This window comes from Halichoeres trimaculatus, unplaced genomic scaffold (assembly GCF_033239565.1).
Source record: "Halichoeres trimaculatus isolate MK-OKI-2021-1 unplaced genomic scaffold, fHalTri1.1 fHalTri1_scaffold_15, whole genome shotgun sequence".
In the NCBI taxonomy this organism is placed as follows: Eukaryota; Metazoa; Chordata; class Actinopteri; order Labriformes; family Labridae; genus Halichoeres; species Halichoeres trimaculatus.
Genome location: NW_027437193.1, coordinates 2081761 through 2101114, shown reverse-complemented (window position 1 = coordinate 2101114; position 19354 = coordinate 2081761). Strand labels below are relative to the sequence as shown.

The 19354-nt window shown below is 40.7% G+C and overlaps 3 protein-coding genes across 3 annotated transcripts; 1 reads left to right on the top strand and 2 right to left on the bottom strand.

The window, feature by feature from the left end:
• Positions 1-2583: 2583 nt before the first annotated feature.
• On the top strand, positions 2584-7244 carry dusp28 (dual specificity phosphatase 28). The gene is made up of 3 exons (XM_074688969.1): positions 2584-2797; positions 3629-4022; positions 5543-7244. Exons 2-3 carry the CDS (start codon positions 3675-3677, stop codon positions 5645-5647), a joined length of 453 nt encoding a protein of 150 aa, XP_074545070.1. The 5' UTR covers positions 2584-2797; positions 3629-3674; the 3' UTR covers positions 5648-7244.
• A 1623-nt stretch (positions 7245-8867) lies between these two features.
• LOC141804563 (vitamin K-dependent protein C-like) lies at positions 8868-12892 on the bottom strand. The gene is made up of 9 exons (XM_074689040.1): positions 12817-12892; positions 12445-12585; positions 12067-12224; positions 11912-11936; positions 11697-11807; positions 11486-11626; positions 11294-11412; positions 9645-9762; positions 8868-9528 (listed from the first exon to the last, which is right to left on the bottom strand). The coding sequence occupies exons 2-9, from the start codon at positions 12512-12514 to the stop codon at positions 8942-8944; spliced, it is 1329 nt and encodes a 442-aa protein (XP_074545141.1). The 5' UTR covers positions 12515-12585; positions 12817-12892; the 3' UTR covers positions 8868-8941.
• A 2226-nt stretch (positions 12893-15118) lies between these two features.
• LOC141804212 (vitamin K-dependent protein C-like) lies at positions 15119-18149 on the bottom strand. The gene is given in 9 exon segments (XM_074688538.1): positions 15119-15702; positions 15924-16041; positions 16317-16435; positions 16505-16645; positions 16726-16752; positions 16755-16790; positions 16895-16919; positions 17777-17934; positions 18080-18149. Coding segments are annotated over 9 exon segments (1278 nt in total).
• Positions 18150-19354: the final 1205 nt, after the last annotated feature.

Here is a 19354-nt window from a genome sequence, read left to right as displayed (position 1 = left end):
CAGAAGACATGCTAACTGTTGACCTCTGCTGAGCTAAGCTAAGCTAACCAACTGGTAAGAGTAACTATATGGTTCCAATCACAGAAAATGTATGCAGTGGCAGTCAACACTATTTTTTGCTGTAGTAACATCCTTGTTTTTCTAGTTTTAATTTGGCTAAAATTTTGCGTTAGCTTAGCTTAGCATTAAGAAAATAAAAGGGGGAATCCTGCTTGCAGTGCTTTCAACTATCAAGATCTGCCAATCAACCATCAGATGTAAATGAACTATGTTGTTGCATCTATTTGCATATCGGAAAACAACAACATGCTAACTGTTGGCTTATGCTAAGCTTGGCTTTCTAACTGTTAGCGGTAGCATTACATTTGGGGCAAGGACGTGGTATCTATCACAGGAAAGGCATTTGAAGGTACAAAGTATCATCAAAAGCCAAACTACTCCTCAGACTTTTGTTGATTTAATTTGGTTTAAGTTGTGGGTTAGCCTAGCTTAGCATTAAGACAAAAAGGAGGTGCAGCCTTGCTCTGTGTTATTATATCAGATTCACATGATTTAATTTTGTTAAATCTTTCAAACTATGTAAAAGCAAAAGGCTGACTGTTTTCTTCATGTCAAGCTAAGCTAACCAACTGGTAGCAGTAGCATTAAAGTGAAAGTGTGGTGTCAATCACAGACAAGGTGCATTTCATAAAAAGTTGAACTGTTCCTTTAACATGACGAATCAGTTTACACTTAAGTTGCCAACAGTTTTCTCTGGATGACACGGTGCTGCTGGAGGAACTCATCGTCAGGCCTTAAATCTGTTTTTTTTTTTTTTTAACTGAACAGTTTTACTTTGACTCTTTGTTGGTTTTTCTTTTAACTGCGTTGCTTTTACCTCAAACCCCATTTAATTCCCTTAAACCCTGTTTTTTTGACCATAAAAGATCTCTCCGTTTGACTTTCTTTGTTTCTTTTGGTTTTGGCGGGAAATCAAAAATCAGTATTGGAATGTGACTCTGAAATCGTTTTTTTTCGGGCTCTCTGAGGTTTAATTTGTCGTTGTGACTCAGCACTTTGAGAAAAAGAGGGAATGCTAACGTAGCATGGTCGCGTTAGCCTCGCAGGGAGTCGTCGTGAGTCAGGGGAAAGTGTTCGGCGACTCGTCGATCAGAAGGAAGAAACTGCTGTAACAGACTTGAAGTTTTTTCTTTGTGACTGCTGTACTAATGAATTGTAATCCAGCTGTATAATAGTATATATTGTAGTATATTTGGACCTGTACAGAAACTACGGAAACACAGATTGTTCAGTTCCTTGGGTTTGTTTTTGTTAACTTCTCTCTGGTTTGCTAATAAAATATCGATGATACACTGCTTCGACATCGCTGTTTGCATGTGTGATGAATTTTCAACCCCGACAATAAAATCACTTCCTTCACTTGTTTTCGTATTTTGTCGTCTCTGCAGATTTTTCTGTTCGTCTGTTGTCGGTTTGAGAGGAAATCATTTGTTCTTCTGTCTGTGTTCAGTCCATTTTGAACAGTGTTTGTCCACTTTTTACTGCACTTTCAGGAAAACAGGAGATTTCATGTATTGAGCAACAATACAACAAATTTATTTAGGGGATTAAACAGATTAAAGTCTGTTGTTTGGTAAAGAGAATCTCCTCTAGTGTGGAGCGAGTTTTAATGAAATCAAAGTAAGACTTCTAAATTGAATCTCAAAATTTTGAGATTGAATTTTAAATGTTTATTTTTTTCAACAGTTTTTTTTTTTTTTTTCTGAGCTTAAATGAATCGCAAATTTTTTCTCAGAGTTCTAATTTTATCCGAAAAAAATTCACACTAAATAATCAAAATTTGCACAAAACAGTCAAAATTTTTATAATTTTAATAAAAAATCAACTGGTCTTGACTTTTAAAAATATTTTCAGTGGTTTAATTTTATAATGCAAACCTTTTTAATCTCTTTATATCAACAGCATCCAAACTTTTTGGAACTGAGGTTTAAAGGCTGTCAGTGTCAACAACAGGCCACTTAAAAAAATAATAATAAATAAAATATTAATTAAAAAAAAACAGTATTTATGTAATTATCTATTTGTTTATTTTTTTACTTATTTATGTATTTATTTACTTAATTATTTATTCATGTTTAAGTTTAAATTTAAATTAAATTAGCTATTTGAGAGTTTAAATATATAAATTTGGAATCTGTAAAACAACACTGATAATAATAATAATAATATCTGAATTCTTAATATATTAATTACTAATCGGATCTCTTCAATTTTACAATAACTCATCGAGGCTGATTTTTTAGTATTTTTTTCTAATCTTTTATGAAAAAATAATAATTGTATTTTCTTGTTTTTTAAACTGTAAAAAAGAAAAAAAGAAAAAGAAAAAAACGGTTCCTTGTCTTTTATTAACGTTTGTCCAGTTTCAGTTTTATTTTCACACACAGCCTGAATCCAGCCTCTGGTGGGATCGGGATCATCCTGATGTTCTGGATCCGAGTCCCCTGCTCATTCTCCGGGTCTCCTCTGAACCCGTCGGGCTTTAGGACCCAGCGGAGCAGCTGCCGGAGCGCGGGCTATAAATAGATCAGCGGTGTCTGGATCAGGAGCGGACCAGGGTCATGAGGAGACCAAAAGAGACCAGATAGACCTGAAGTCTTCGGTCCACAGTCTGTGGGAAGAAACGGAGAAAAGGAGGAGAGAAAGAGGGGGACACAGAAAGGAAGAGGAGGAGAAGGAGAAGGAGGAGGAGGAGAGGCTGACAGCTGCACGCGAGCCGCGCCGTCCTTGTGTTGAGGTGAGGCGTTCACTGACCGCTGTTTGTGTGGGGTCACTGGGTTTGATGTCCCTGATTGACAGTTTAAGCATCACTGAGCCTCTGTTACATCCTTTATTCCTCTTTTCTTATTCAGCCTTTCAGATTCTGTCTGTTCTCAGCTAATCCTGATGGAGCTCGTTAAAGGTTAAAAGATGATTATTTTAAATGTTGAATATTATATTTAAGGTAGGGTCTGTAGGGCTTCTCGTTACGTGTGTTCCTGTGTTTTGTGTCCGCTTCTTCCACTTGTTATGATCAACGTGCAAAGTCACTCGGTTGAGGTAACCATGCTAACTCTTTACCCAGAAACAACTAAAACATCAACATCCAGGCAGAGGAGGGGGTTGAGGCAGACACTGACACTGACACACATGTATAGAGGCCCAGAGAAGACGACTGAGCAGGATTATTCCTGTAAAAGTAGATGTTTTATTATTTTTTTATGAAAATCCCTACCTTTAAATAATTTATTGAAATGTTCTGGAGGTGGTTGAGACCAAAACAGAGCTAAAAGTTAACCCAGATTTAATTCCTTTGACTTCAGCAGCTTTTATGTTTATTTGTGCTGAATGTTTATAAAGATGTAGATTTAAGGCTTCTTAAATCTATCAGAATAATAATGATTTAGTATTGTTGGGTTGATAATTAGCATAATTTGTTTATTAACCATAGTTTCATTTTTTCACTGCAGTACCCTAAGTGTCCACTAGTCATCATAACCCATTTCTCTTTGATAACACAGTCATTATTAAAGATATTACGCCAATTTTTGACTTGGATTAAAGATTCAAACTGACTCTCTCTGAGCAGACGTCCTTCGATCAGTACGGGAGCCTGCGAGGGTCAGATCTCCAGGATGTTGCAGCTCTGCAAAGTCACCAAGTGTCTGTTCATCAGCAACGCCCGCTCGGCCTGCAGTGACGAGCTCATCCAGCAGGAGGCGGTGACGCTCTGCATCAACGTGTCCAAGCAGCAGCCGTTCCCCTCCGCCGACGGCCTCAAGAAGCTGCAGGTCCCCGTCTACGACGACCCCAACGAGGACCTCTACGCCCACTTCGACCGCTGCGCCGACGCCATCCAGAAGGAGGCGAACCGAGGAGGGCGGAGCGTGGTGTACTGCAAGAACGGACGCAGCCGCTCGGCCACCGTCTGCATCGCTTACCTGATGAAACACCGTAAACTGACGCTGACGGATGCGCTGCAGGTGGGTGACCCGAGGGACCTTCACCTGGTGATTCTGTCTGGTTTTCATCGGGGTCGTTCAGCAGTCTGACACCTTTACTCTGATAAGAGCCATTTTTCCTCAGCTCACCTGGATTAAAGTCATTCAAGAGCCACAAAATCTACTTTGTCTTTACAATTAAGCCAAAAAGTATGTAAAATTTTACACATAGTTAAATCTAGTGAATAATTATGGGAAAGAAAAGTTAATTTAGAATTAATGAAATTGTTCATGTGATGGCTTGGTTTTTTATTTTAAATAAATTTGCAAAAAAATAAAAAAAAAACTTGAAAATTTTGAAACTTGAAAAAATTGTCCAAAAAAAGAAAATTAAAAAATTCTATCCATTTTGAACAGTGTTTGTGCAGGAGACTTCATGTATTTAGCAACAATACAACAAATTTAGTTTTAGAGATTGAACAGATTACAGTCTGTTGTTTTGTAAAGAGAATTTACTTTTGTGTGGAGTGAGTTTAAATGAAATCAAAGTAAGACTTCTAAATTAAACCTCAAACTTCTGAAATTGAATTTTAAATGTTTATTTATTTCAACATTTTTTTTATTTCTGAGCTTAAATTGAATTGAGATTTTTTTCTTTTAATGGAAGAATTCACACAAAATTATAAGAATTTGCACACAACAGTCAAAATTTAAATTATTTTCAGAAAATCAACTGGTCTGGACTTTAAAGTGTTTCTAATTTTTTATAATGGTAAAAAAAAAATAACGCCAGTATCTATTTATTTATACATTTATTTATTTATTTATTTATTCACTTATTTATTCATGTTTAAGTATGAATTTAAATTATAGTAGTTATTTGAGAGGTTAAAGATATAAAATAGAATCTTTAAAAATCTCTAATAATAATGATAATAATAATAATAATAATAATAATAATGATGATAAAAATAATAATAATAATAATAATGATAATAATAATAATAATGATAATAATTATAATATCTGAATTCTAAATATATTAAAAATTATTAAACTGATCTCTTCAATTTTACAATAATCCATCTAGGCTGACTTTTTACTATCTTTCATGACCAAAAAAATTACTTATTTTCATAAAAACTTCATTTTCGACATTTACAAAAAATTTCAAAAAACTCACAAAATTTTTTCTAAATTTGCAAAAATTATTAATTTTCAAAATTTCTGTTTTTTTTTTTAAAGAAAACTTGAATGTAATAACATATATTGATAATATCTCCAAACTTATTTTTTTTTTTATCATCAGAGCGGTGGCAGGCTTTATTGACAGATGGGATGAAGATTTAGTTCAACTAAATGTTAACACAGGATTTTATTAAGTGTCAGTTTCTTTAATCATCAATACCCTCTGGAAGAAAAATAACTATTCTTTATTCAAAGAATATTTTTTTAAAGCTACAAGGAGCCACTGCAAAGGAGTCAAAGGGCCGCATGAGGCTCCAGAGCCACAGGTTGAACACCCTTGTTTTTTCTGACCTTTGTTTCCTTTTTTTACTCAGAAAGTGAAGACGGCTCGCCACGTCATCGACCCAAACCCGGGCTTCATGACGCAGCTGCAGCGGTACGAAAAGGAGCTGAAGAAGAGGCGAGGAGAGACGGACTGACAGAGACTCAGAAATCCTCGGTCCAGGTCCGTCAGGCTGCGGGGTCCACTCTGGACTTCGGTTCCTCTCTCACTGTGATTTCACGGATCTTTAAGTCAGGGCTTCAGGCAGAGCAGCTTCATTTATCCAGAGTTTAACCTCGAGGAGGAATCAGTGCTTTACACGCTGCAGAGAACGACGCTCAAAAGCAACGGCTGAAAGCTCAAAAAGATGAAAAATACTGAAGTTTCCGGCAGCTTCTTCACAGTAACCTTAACAAACAGAGACAGTCATTAGAAAGCAAACTAGATAAAGAGAATAAAACGCACAATATTACCTCGTACACAGCGTAGCACAATAATCCTCTAATAATCATGTTAGTCATAAACTTCTTCTCTCTGTAGTTTAAAGAGAAACTGGAAAAAAACTGGTGAATTTGCACAAATAAATAAAATAATATGATGTTATATAGTTTGTCTTAGCAGTGATTAGAGCAAACTTTGCTTTTAGAGACTTTAAAAACTGTGCTGTGAAGACATTTGGTTCCCCGTGGACGAGATGTAACCACAAGAATTAATTAAAATCTGCTGTTTTTAAACCAAACAAGTAAGATTTTAATAATAATAATAATTAACAAAGATCAGATTAATATGAAGAGAGCGATGTAACAGCTGATCCTGGTGTCTTCAGGTAAAAGCGTCTCGATCTGATCTAGTTAGGAGCACTACTATGGTGGATAAAATGCCTGTGCATCCTGTACTCACTAACATTAACGCCATAGCTCCGCCCCCCTTAAAAGAGGCTTCCTGAATGCTGGCCAATCAGAGCGAAGGGGGTTTGTGGAGCAAGGAGCCTTAAAGAAACAAAGTGTTTCAAGACAGAAGCTCAAAAATGGGTTTTCTAAGACACCAGAGAGAGAAAAAGAGACGTTTTTGTTCAACTGTGAATCATTTCAAGATACTATGGGGGCACCAGAGGGACAAAAAAAAAAGATTTTAAAAAAGCACAATACCCCTCTTTAATTTCACCCAGTCCAAATCAGAGCAACACTTTAACTAAAGTCACTGCTCGACTTCTGATCTGATTTGTTGAGCACACTTAAACCTTTTTAAAAGTTGAATCACTTGCAGGGATCCTTCAGACTATCCAGGTGTATTTGGGAACTTCCTGAAAATGAACTCCAGCCTGTGTTTAGTGTCTTTTTTGTGACCTCAGGTTTTCTGTAATACCTTGTTTTCTGTCTCTGAGCAGATGTTTAAAATTCTAAATCAAATGTATCTGAAGTTTAAAAAAGGGAAAACCAACCTTGTACAGTTAAAGAAATATGCTTTAACGTAAGGTTTCTGGACACTCAACTTCTCTTTCTGTCTCATTTGTAGTTGCAGTTCCACATTCTACCTCAAGATGGCAGCGTTTCCATAGAAAATAACTCAGAGAGTCAGTGATTGTTTTACTGTCAGGGTAGTTTTGAGATTCATGTGTTTTTTTTTCAGAACATGTGGATGGTCTTAAAGTGACAGGCTAACAGTAGGTGACTCTCAGGTGTCTTTGTGTTCAGGTGCTGCCGATTAGAAATGTATTAAAGCAATGGTTGAAAACAACGTCTGTTGTAACTAGTGAAAACTTAAATAAATGTGTTCAGCAGTCAGGACTCAGCTTTGTTACTGTTGAGAAACAAAGAGATGCTTTGCTGTTCCTTCTGTGCAGACAAACATTTTTACAGACAAACAGGAAGTTCAAATGTTGGATGATGATGCCAAAGGTGTGCAAAGTCTCAAACCAAACCACTGTGTGTTAAAGAAATGCCAGGATGACTCAGTCTGCGACGTCACTAATTGGTAAGTGTCTATAAAGAGGCATGATTTGTCTTTTTTTTTATTTATGTATATATTTTTGACATTTTTCCAAATTAAGAAAATATAAACTTTTTTTGAAGAGTTTGAAAATTTCACATTTTCTTAATTTCTACAAATTTTTACTTTCCATTTTTGAGAAAAATTCTGCAGTTTTTTGGATAATTCTTTTTCTTTGGTAAATTTAGAACATTTTGTTTTGAAATTCAGTTTATATTTTTTTTAACCAATTTCTTTATTTATTTCTTATTTTATTTTTTTATTTTTTTTGTTTTTGGGGGGGAGGGGGGATTTGCACCTTTTAAAATAAATGTTCTAAAATGTTTTAAAAACTAGAAAAATTTACAACTCATTAAATTTTCATATATTTTGCAAATTTATATCTATATTCCAAAATGTTCACTGTTTTTAAATAATAACAAATTTATTGATAATAAAAATCTAACACATCACATGTAAAATTTTATAAACAAAAAGAAAAATCCTCGGTGAGAAAATTATTCAGTAATTTTTTTCTATGGTTAGAATTTTATAACTTTATGGTCTTTATTGTGAAGATAAAGTAGATTTTGTGGCTCCTGAATGACTTTAATCCAGGTGAGCTGAGGCTAAATGGCTCCTATGAAAGTAAAGGTTCCTGACCCCTGATCCAGAATGATCGGATCCAGAGTTCCTAAATGCTTTGAAGGGTCTTAAAGAGACAGAGGCCAAAATGTAGCATGAAAAGACAGCTAGCAGCTTCCCCTAACTGACCTATGGCAAAGTCCCACCCTCAGAAGTGATTAGCCAATCATGTTGCATACTGACATTCCCATACACTCAAACATTCTCCCGGAGGTCCATTGAAATAAATTGCAGAAAGTCAGTTTTCATTCAGTTTGATGAGTTTTTTCTGGGATTATTTTTAAGCCTTACCTCAAATACATCTGGACAGAGAAAAATGTCCTCTTTGGATAAGGTTGAGCAGCAGATCAACATCAGCTCTGAGTGAATCAAATGAAGAAGGATGTCTCCATCTGCTCTAAGGTCAGCTGACATCGTATTTGCTGTAAAGAAACATAAAGTTATCTTTAACACTAGAACCACAACTGCAGTCTGACGGACGCTTTGGGATTTTCTCTAGTGTTAGCTTAAGTTAGCCTAACGTTAGCTCCTAGCTGTGTTCATCATGTCTCTTTGTTGGGAGTTCATTGGCCTGTTTTGTTCTCATTTTTGTTCTTTGGTGATCGTGCATCATTGTTAGCTAAAGTTAGCTTCTGGAGCTCAGCTTCTTTAGCTTATCAGTCATAGCCGAGGCACACTCTGGGGGAGCTGCAATTTATCAAAGTGGTATGTCGTGGTGATGATGGAGGAGAGAAGGAAAAACTGAGGCTCTTGGGACAGAATCAGTTTATTTAAAAAGTGGAACATTTTACTGAAGTAGGGATCAGACTTCTGGGTCACTGCTGAGGGTCGTGGTGGTTCAGATACTCGGGGGGTCTCGTGGGTGGTGAGTACTGTCCCAGTCGTCCATCACTTGTTGGATCCACTGGTTGTAGTTGGACACCTTGGTGTAGATGCCCAGTTTGTCTTCCCGGCCGCAGCCCTCCCCCCAGGACACCAAGCCCACCAGGAACCACGTGTCCCGGTACAGAGTGACCATGGGTCCGCCGCTGTCCCCCTCGCAGGCGTCTATCTTCTTCCCCAGGATCCCGGCACACAGCATGTTGTCGGAGATGTTGTGGGACATGTGATGGACGCAGGTGTCTCGATCAACCAGGGGGACTTTGATGATGTTGAGCGCTGAGCTCATGCGGCCACTTTCCTCATCGTCTTTGCCCCAGCCTGTCACCACGGTGAGGGTGCCGTTGAGGTGGAGCACCCGCTCAGCCATCTCGCGCTCCGGCACACAGATCGGGACGATGTAGTTGGAGAAAGGGGCTGGTGTTTCGAGGCGCATCATGGCGATGTCGTTATCTGCTGTCGTGCTGTCGTAGTTGGGATGTTTGAAAGTCTTCTGGATCTTTAAAGTGACCTCAGTGCCTTCATCTCTGAAACGCTCGTAGTCACCTGAGGAAACACATCGCACTCTGTTTCTGCTTCACAATGTCACAATTCACTTATTTTTCATTTTCGTTAGCATTCTGGCTAAGTCCAGAGCTTGTTCTGTCTTTCTGTGGACTCACCGAGCCGTACAAGGAATCTCAGGTGGTTATTGAGGCAGTGAGCGGCGGTCAGGACCCAGCTCTCGTCAATTAGGACAGCTCCGCACTGGAAACGCCCTCGAGCGTTCAGTAACAACACCTGGACACAAAAACAGGTTTGTCTTTATCCTGATACAAACCGATTCCTTTTTTAGTCCCCTCTCTTGTTATAGCTGAAATTATGACTAATGGGTGATAACTTAATATTGGGGTCTAAAATTTGGTGGGTTTTTTGGAGCGTTGCATCTTATAGTCAGAAGGCCTGTTAGTCAGAAAATCAGAGGGCGTGTTAGCCTGTTAGAACGTTTTTTTGGTTTAGTTGATATTTATTTATTCTCATTTGGACCAGCATTCCAAAAAATTGCATCCTGTAAAATTTGTACGCAACAGAGTTGTCTGACCACATGGGTCCAACCACCCCTGTTAGTTTAGGGAGCCCGCCAGATCAACAAAGAAGATTTTTATTTTGATTATTTATTTTGTGTTGTTGGCAAAAGTAAGCATAGAAGGGTCCCCACCGAACTGAGTTGTCAGTTTGGGAGCCCATAAAGTTAAAACAGCTCTGGTACAGCACAGCATTTTACAAACAGTTGTGTGAGATGAAAGGTTTTCATGGTAACCTGCTCGTTAGGCTGCTTGAGTGCTTCAACTGTCAAACTTCTGTTCAAGACAGATGACAAAGAATTGAAATTATAGTGAAAATAAGGGTCTTAATCTCCAAAACCATAAGAGCTGTCAGAAAAAAGATTTGGACTGTGAGCATCTCAAGACTCTGGCAAACACAGTGATGTGTTTTACGTGTTTGTAATGACGAAAATAGGGCCAGGGTGGCGAGTTGAAAAAGTGGTTACAAATGTTACTCAGCTGAAAATTCCGATCAGAGATAGCATTACCGCAGGTTGTGGGAAAAAGACGTTTTGTCTCACATTTGGCCATTTTTTAGCCCATTGGTACAACTTTGTGTTTACATACTCCCCTTCTTTGAAGCAGGAGGATCTAGGGAAAATTTTTATCTTTTAGTTATGTTTGTGGATTTAAGTTTGTGGAATTTATGGCAGTTTTTTCAAGACAATTACAACGTCTCATCAGCAGCTTCCTGCACTCTGAGTGATGATGTCACACACCTGAAAAGTTTGCGTTGCTTAAACAGTGAAATCTTAAAAACTGTTTAACATACTTAAAAGTTGCATCATACATGAAAAAAAGAAAGATTAGAGAACATTTTTAAGCCAAATTGCTGTCTGTAAGCCGAAGTATGCTGAAGTTATAGCATCTCAAAGTTGAGGGAGTTTTAGGCAGAAAAGCTGACGTTTTCCATTCATTTAAATACAGCAAATTTTGTCCAAATAAGCTGAATTAATCAAAAAGTTTAAGGGTTAAAGAAGTGAAAAGTTAAGGCACCCATGTTCTGGGGCAGCTGAATAATTTAAGATTTAAAAGGTGAAAATCAGACAAATTTTGAAGGAGAAGTAAAGCGCAAAAAAAACGATGGGAGAAGAGAGAATCAAATGATAATAGGGTTTATATAATGTAATGAGCTGCCGAATCCAAACTTATTTTCTTACTAACCGGCCTCCTGGCTGACAGGCAGACCTGAACACAACATGTGTGTGACAGGTGAGTGGAGTTACCTGCCAGGGACTCTCGCCTTTCTTCCCCACCTCCCCTCCCACCGCCCAGGGCATAATGCCGTCCACCGGCTCCGAGTACGACGACCTGTGGATCAGCAGCTGGCCGCAGGACGACGAACCTGCCCGGACATGTTGGAAAGGTGACACCTTCACTGAGCTCTTACATCATCTTAAAATCACGCCGTGTCTCACCTTTGGGCTGACATGACTTGGCGTTGTCACCAAGCTTGTACCCGTTCAAGCAGCTGCAGGTTCTGAACAGACCGTCCTGGCTTTCCGTGCAGCCCTGGTCACAGCCGCCATTGTCCACGGAGCAGTTTGTCGCTGTCTGAGCTGAGACACAATGAAAGGGCTGTTCAAAGTTTGCTGGGATCAGGGGAAAGTGGGTCTGAGTCTCACTCACGCTGGTCGCAGTGTCTCCCCTCGTACCCGCGGTGACACCTGCAGGCGTAGTCCTGAAACAGATCCACGCATTTTCCGTGAACACACAGGTTGGAGCTGCACTGGTTCCCATCTGAAACGAGGCCGAGTCAACAGACGTTACGTCGTCTCATCTTTTCACATTCAATGAACAAGAAGAGGTTCAAGACGAGGAGGGAACATGCTCAGAGTTTCTACCTGTGTACACCGTCCAGAACTCCAGCTGTGAAGACAAAACGTCGGACTCAGATCATTTTTTCTACTCTTCAGGTTTTAAAGTCTAAAACTTCCAAGATTAAGATCCCAGAGCTGTGAAATACTCAAAGAAAGATGAGGAACAGAGTCCGTCTCACCGTGGCCTCCCTGGTTTGAAAAATCTCATGAGCCTCCTCGAAGTCACAGACCTCCTCCACGCATTCTCGCTCATGTGAAGCTGGTTTCAGCTCCTCCAGGAAGGAGTTCGCCCGGCGAGTGCGGAGCAGCATGTGAGCCTCCGGAGCGTCGGAGAACACTGGGCGAAAGAAAGACAAAGAGGAAGGTTGGAAATGGCAAAAAACCTTGAAATGATCAAGTCAGGTCCTTTGTTGGTTTTAGCACAGCTTCAGCAAACAGAGGACGATGAGTCAGACTCACATCTGACAGGAGAGGATCTCAGGCTGGTTGGGTTATTATCACACAGGTTGTATCTTAGTGTTGCTGACAAAATAAAAACCATCATCCCTGAGACTCACCTGACAGACTGAGCACTGACGCCGACCACAGAGCAATGATGACGGACAAGCAGACGAGGAGGCGGGACATGACCTGCAGCCAATCAAACCCCAGTAAATCTACAGAATCAGGGTTTTCTGACCAGATGAACTGTTCGAACGCTGAAGACAAGAAAGAAAAATCAAAACGTCTCAAATATCTCCAAACACACAGCAGGACATGATCCCTGTTTGAACCCCCGTGACCTTTGACCCCACAGCCTAAACAACAGGGGCAGCAGAGCCCAGAGGAAGAACAAGACCATGTCGCACAACAAGCTGTGTCATCACGATAAAGAGATCCAGGAGTTGGCTTTTGATTCCCGAGACGAGGAGGTTTTGATTTGTACTTACGATTGAAGAATCCCAGACGAGAAGGCAGACGATGGTTCGCTCTGATTCTGCTGTTAATAACTAACCTCCTGTGTTTACTGAGAGTCCACAGTCTGCAGCTCTGCACTGTCTGCCAACACACACACACACACACACACACACACACACGAACCTCCCTTTCAAAGTAAAACTTCATGTAAATGTTTTATGACACTGAGACAGAGTTTTCTCCGATTTTTAATGACTGTTTCCAGATGAGTTACAGATATTAGAGAAAATATATATTTTTTCCAACTGTCCAAAAACTGACATCAGGTCAAACAAAAGATAAAGGATATTAAGCTCCACCGTTTAGTTCCTGGTACAACAGTCCCAGGAACTAAATGGTGGAGCCTCCACTTGTGTGTCTGTGTTTTCCTCAAGGGCCAAACCTTCCCAGACCACTAGAGGGCAGTAAGACGTCATCAAAGCACTGATGACATCATCAAAGGAGAGGACAGGCTGTCTTTCTCTTGTGTAGCACTGCAGTGTTAGCCTGTTAGCATGGAGGATCTTCAGACTGAGCTCGTTTCTAAAAGTCCCAGATTTGGGCGCCGGATGTAAAATTTCAGTCACCTGTAAATGTCTGTTGCTGACCGCGGTGGAACCGGAAGTGAAACTGGCGGAAAAACACGATGAGTAACCAAAACAAGCATGGAGAAGAGGGGCAACGCCACGGAACTTAAATGCTCTCGCCGCTTAGTGTATCAGTCCGCGCGCACAGCGTGCCAGATGTAAACAAACGCAGGTAGTCTGCCAGGACGAAGAGACACGATGAGAACTAGAGCCTTATTTAGCGGTGTTTTTGTGTGAAAGTTACGCGCTGAAAATTCTCTAAATAAAGCGTGAATGCAGACTGATATCAGAGTTTTTTGGTGGGAGTCCGTTTATTTGTGTTTTTGGTCAAGTTAAATATGGCCCCGTCTGAGTGCAGAGGAAACCTGCAGAGGAGCAGGGAGGGGTTGTTTGGTGTGAGCGCTCTGGGCTTCTGCTGCACAAAAACTCTGCTGTAGGGGTCATTTCTGCCCTAAACCTTGTGATAGGACCCAACTTGTTCCATCCCAGAGTATCACTTTAATGCCCTGACAGTGGCAATAAGTTTTAATTTTGTATTTACTTTTTGTAAATTTGATTTGCACTAAACATGTGATTTAACTATTACTGTATAACAAGTACTGATTTAGTGTTTGCATGACAGATGTTATGGCACTTTCACAATGCGATTAATTGTGATTAATCAGGGAAATCATGCGATTAATCACAATTAAAGGTTTTAATCGTTGCCCAGCCCTGCTTTAAAGTATTAAAGGACGAGCCTTCAATTCGTATAGTAGCATCTGCGAAAGAGACCCTAACCCCTAAATGGCACCGCGAGCGCCGCACCGCCATGCTCGTGAAATGTACTGCGGAGCACTTATCTTCCATTGTGATCTATCATTCAAATTACACTGCAAGCGCCAGCGCGCATCCAGGCGCGAGAAATACGCTTCAGGTCTATTTTCTTGCTGGCCAAACCTCGTAAATTCACTGTCAATAAGAAAGCACCAGACAGGAAGTCACCGTGTGAAGTACCCGGGAGATTTCAAATAAAACACAATGCACAAACTCTCAAACGTAAATTTCCCCTGTATGTGCGCCCCCTGATCTTGGAAGAGGAGAAGTTGGACATTCTGTATTATCCCAAACATCCTTTTTATACGGATACAGACAGAAAGGACAAGGTGTGGACTGACATATCAAAAGTTATGGGAGTGGATGGTGATCGTGTGATATTGGTATTCACACTAGAACCTGGAATTTAGGGGTAAGACTTAACGCACGTTTTGATGTTCTTGATTTGACCACTTAGTACCACTTACTGTTGGCTGTAACCACGACAAAAATATAAAATGTGGCTCTGTATTTAATCCTCGGACGAGCGCGTCCCATAGCTAACTCATCATGGATGATGCATTCACTGAGCCTTGTAATTCTCAGTCCCATTATTCAGTCTGTGACGATATCAACGTGAAAATTTCAGGAGAAAATCAGTAGAAATTCCAAATTGGGTGGCGTGGACGGGGATACATGACCTGAGGCAACTCCAGGGGGCGTGGACGACAAGCCCTGACCTGCCTGCTTTGCATAATTTCTAAACATTTATCTTTACACTTGACAAGTGATTAAAGATTCAGATTGAGATCCAACATTAAGATTTAGATTTATTTTTCATGTGTACACATTTTTAACAAGTATATAGAACATCCCCAACAACTTCTGGGTCACTGCTGTGGGTCGTGGTGGTTCAGACACTCGGGGGGTCTTGTGGGGGGTGAGTACTGTCCCATTCCTCCATCACTTGTTGGATCCACTGGTTGTAGTTGGACACCTTGGTGTAGATGCCCAGTTTGTCTTCCTGTTCGCAGCCCTCCCCCCAGGACACCAAGCCCACCAGGAACCACGTGTCCCGGTACTGAGTGACCATGGGTCCGCCGCTGTCCCCCTCGCAGGCGTCTATCTGCTTCCCCAGGATCCCGGCACAAAGCATGTTGTCAGAGATGTTGTTGGACATGTGACGGGCGCAGGTGTCTCGATCAACCAGGGGGACTTTGATAGCGTTGAGTAATGAGCTAATGCGTCCATGGTCGCCATCTTTGCCCCAGCCTGTCACCACGGTGAGGGTGCCGTTGAGGTGGAGCACCCGCTCTGCCATCTCGCGCTCCGGCAGACAGATCGGGACGATGTAGTTGGAGAAGGGGGCCGGCGTCTTTAGGCGCATCAGGCCGATGTCGTTGTCTATCGTCGTGCTGTTGTAGCCGGGGTGTATGAAGGTTTTTTGGGCACTTAAATTGACCTCGGTGCCTTCATCTCTGAAACTCGCGTAGTCACCTGAGGAGAAATGAAACTGTTTTACCGGAGCGTAGGAAGTCAGTTTTAGTCACATGTGCTGTCTCTGCTGATCCTGTCTTTCTACGCACTCTATGACTCTACTTTTAATCTGTTGCTTCTAACCCATCTGCTTCTGCTTTACTCAGGTTTATTCCAAGTTAAGGGACTTAATTAGCATCCTGGCTAAGTCCAGAGCTTCTTCCGTCTCTCTGTGGACTCACCGAGCCGTACAAAGAGCCTCTCGTTGCTGGCGAGGCAGTGAGCAGCCGTCAGGACCCAGTTCTTGTCAATCAGCACACCTCCACATCTCAAAAGCGATCGACGGTTCAGTAACAAAACCTGGACAAAAAAATGAGTTCATCTTTACCCAGGTTCAAACCAGTTCTTCTTTAGTCCTCTGTTTTATTGTTGTTGTTTCTTTTCTTCGGATACTAATGTTTTAGTTTCCTCTGAGCTAAACCTGGACGTCAACCTTTTGACTGGTTGCACAAAGGATAACTAACCTGTGCAAAGACGACAAAGTACTTAAGCTGGATTTCTGTTTCTAATCTGTAAGTATCCAAGAAATGTGCGTGATGTTGAAACATCAGTATGGGACAGGTGAGTGGAGTTACCTGCCAGGGACTCTCGCCCTTCGTCCCCACCTCCCCTCCCACCGCCCAGGGCATAATGCCGTCCACCGGCTCGGTGGACAACGACCTGTGGATCAGCACCTGGCCGCAGGACGACGGACCTGCCCGGACATGTTGAAACGTGACTCCACTGAGCTCTTACATCATCTTAAAATCACGCCGTGTCTCACCTTTGGGCTGACATGACTTGGTGTCATCACCAAGCTTGTACCCGCTCAAGCAGCTGCAGGTTCTGGACAGACCGTCCTGGCTTTCTGTGCAGCCATGGTCACAGCCGCCATTGTCCACGGAGCAGTTTGTCGCTGTCTGAGCTGAGACACAATGAAAGGGCTGTTCAACGTTTGCTGGGATCAGGGGAAAGTCGAGACTTAAATCTGTGAGTCTCACTCACGCTGGTCGCAGTGTCTCCCCTAAAACTCCCCTGAACGCACAGGTTGGAGCTGCACTGGTTCCCATCTGAAACGAGGCCGAGTCAACAGACGTTACGTCGTCTCATCTTTTCGCATTCAACGAACAAGAAGAGGTTCAAGACGAGGAGGGAACATGCTCAGAGTTTCTACCTGTGTACACCGTCCAGAACTCCAGCTGTGAAGACAAAACGTCAGACTCAGATCACTTTTTCTACTCTTCAGGTTTTAAAGTCTAAAACTTCCAAGATTAAGATCCCAGAGCTGTGAAATACTCAAAGAAAACATGACGAACAGTTTGTCTAAAGCAAGGGTGTTCAACCTGTGGCTCTCGAGCCTCATGCAGCTCTTTGACTCCTTTGCAGTGGCTCCTTATAGCTTCAAAAAACTAGTATTAGTATACGTATTTTTTTTTTCCTACAAAGGGTATTGATGTTTAAAGACATTGACGCAAAATTTGTAAAAAAAAAAATTTTATATATATATATATATATATATATATATATATATATATATATATATATATATATATATATATATATATATATTTAAAAGAAAAAGATTTTTTTTTTATTTTTTGCAACTTTTTTTTAAATTTCCATTTTTTTAAAGTTTTGTTTATGTTTTAATAAATAAAATGCTTTTCTTGCAAATTTTGAAAAAATAATTCAAAAATTCAAAATTCAAAATGCAAAAAAATTTCAAGTTTTTTTTTTAAAATTTTCATTTTGATTTAACCTGTTGATAATTTTTTATATTTAAACTTTTTGAAATATTAGCAACTTTATTTAAAAAAGAAAACTAATAAATATAAATAATACATAAATTGTAATAAAAATAATTGTAAATTCAAAAGACTTTACTAGATTTTGACCTTGTATAGAATTTATACACTTTATTGTGTTTATTGTGAAGATAAAGTAGATTTTGTGGAAACAGAGTGTCTTCAGTCAAAGTGAGCTGAGGAAAAATGGCTCCCATGAAGGTAAAGGTTGCAGACCCCGGGTCTAATGGATGATTTAGAGTCCGTCTCACCGTGGCTTCCATGTTTTCATAAATCTCTCGAGCTTCCTCGAAGTCACAGACCTCCTCCACGCATTCTCGCTCAAGTGAAGCCGGTTTCATCTCCTCTAGTAAGGAGTTCGCCCGGCGAGTGCGGAGCAGCATGTGAGCCTCCGGAGCGTCAGAAAACACTGGGCGAGAGAAAGACGAAGAGGAACCAGAATGTTTCAACACAAGATAAAGGTTGGAAAACAGCAGAAGAACCCTTTAATGTTGGTAAAATCATCAACGTCTTCATATCACTGAAGATTCAAAACCATCGTCCCTGAGACTCACCTGACAGACTGAGCACCGACACCGACCACAGAGCAACGATGACCGACAAGCAGACGAGGAGGCGGGACATGACCTGCAGCCAATCAAACCCCAGTGTTTCTAATTATTTTATTATTCATACGCTTCGTTTAATCAAAGGTTTACTGACAGATGAAAGCAGGATGAACAGAGCTGGTTTAACACTGAAGTAAAGAAAAGCACAACATCTCAAATATGTCAAACAACACCGATCAAAACAAGCTATGTCATCACGATAAAGAGATCCAGGATTTTACGTTGGATTTTTCAGACTTACGATTTTACGGTTGAAGAATCCCAGACGAGAAGGCAGACGATGGTTCGCTCTGATTCCGCTGTTAATAACTAACCTCCTGTGTTTACTGAGAGTCCACAGTCTGCAGCTCTGCACTGTCTGCCAACTTACCCACGTCTTTGCCTGCTCCAGGGTGGATCACTACGACGCAATGTGCATGGGGATCCCAAACAAGCGCGTTCAAAAGCTCCTTTACGTCTGAAAATAGCTCAATAATAATCAACAAGTCAACAAACCACAATTAATTATTGCAACAGTATACCTCAATCTTCAACAAAATGAGTAGTAGTGCTAAGAAATCATAAGAGCCGAGTCTGGGACCTTCTGACTCATTCTCCGCCTGAGGGCAAAGAGGAGAAGGCTCAGATTAAGGTCTAAGTGTTCCCTGAACAGATGAGTCTTCAAACATCTCTTCAAGTAGAAAGGGACTCTGTGGATCGTATAGAGATCGGTAATTCATTCACCATTTGTGAACAACAGAGGAGAAGAGTCTGGCTAGAGATTTGGAGCCGTGCTGGGCTGGGAGCACCAGGCGTCTTTCACAAGCAGAGCGTGCCTTTTGCTGGGAATAAACGTGAACGTGCCTAGCCGCTAATTTGCATGCTCGAAAAAATGTATGTATCTGCAACTTTCCCCAAAATGAACACTCCATAGCGCCCCCCAGGGGCTTAAAACTGCAGCCCCCTGGCTACTTTGAGCTACAGCCCCGAAATTTGTCGGGCATAACAAACATGTCTAGACCTACAAAAATGTCTCTAACGACTAACGTGAATTCCAAACACGATCTTCGCTATTTGACCCTAAATGTCGTATTTTAGCGATGTTTGGCTAGGTATTTGAACAAACTAGTCCTAGGTTTTTTCTCATATCGACACCAAACTTGGCCTGAGTATACGACTCATAGTGAAGATCAGTGATCATAATAAGACTTTTATAATTTTTTTCGGTGTGGCTACGACTTG

Excerpts from the sequence above, each read along its gene's own strand:
- dusp28 (XM_074688969.1), top strand. The coding sequence starts at position 3,675 with ATGTTGCAGCTCTGCAAAGTCACCAAGTGTCTGTTCATCAGCAACGCC. Across the intron at positions 4,023-5,542 it reads CGCTGACGGATGCGCTGCAG|AAAGTGAAGACGGCTCGCCA; the intron begins GTGGGTGACCCG and ends TTTTTTACTCAG.
- LOC141804563 (XM_074689040.1), bottom strand. The coding sequence starts at position 12,514 with ATGTCCCGCCTCCTCGTCTGCTTGTCCGTCATCATTGCTCTGTGGTCG. Across the intron at positions 12,225-12,444 it reads GTCAGTGCTCAGTCTGTCAG|TGTTCTCCGACGCTCCGGAG; the intron begins GTGAGTCTCAGG and ends TCTTTCGCCCAG. Across the intron at positions 9,763-11,293 it reads AAGGCGAGAGTCCCTGGCAG|GTGTTGTTACTGAACGCTCG; the intron begins GTAACTCCACTC and ends TTTTGTGTCCAG.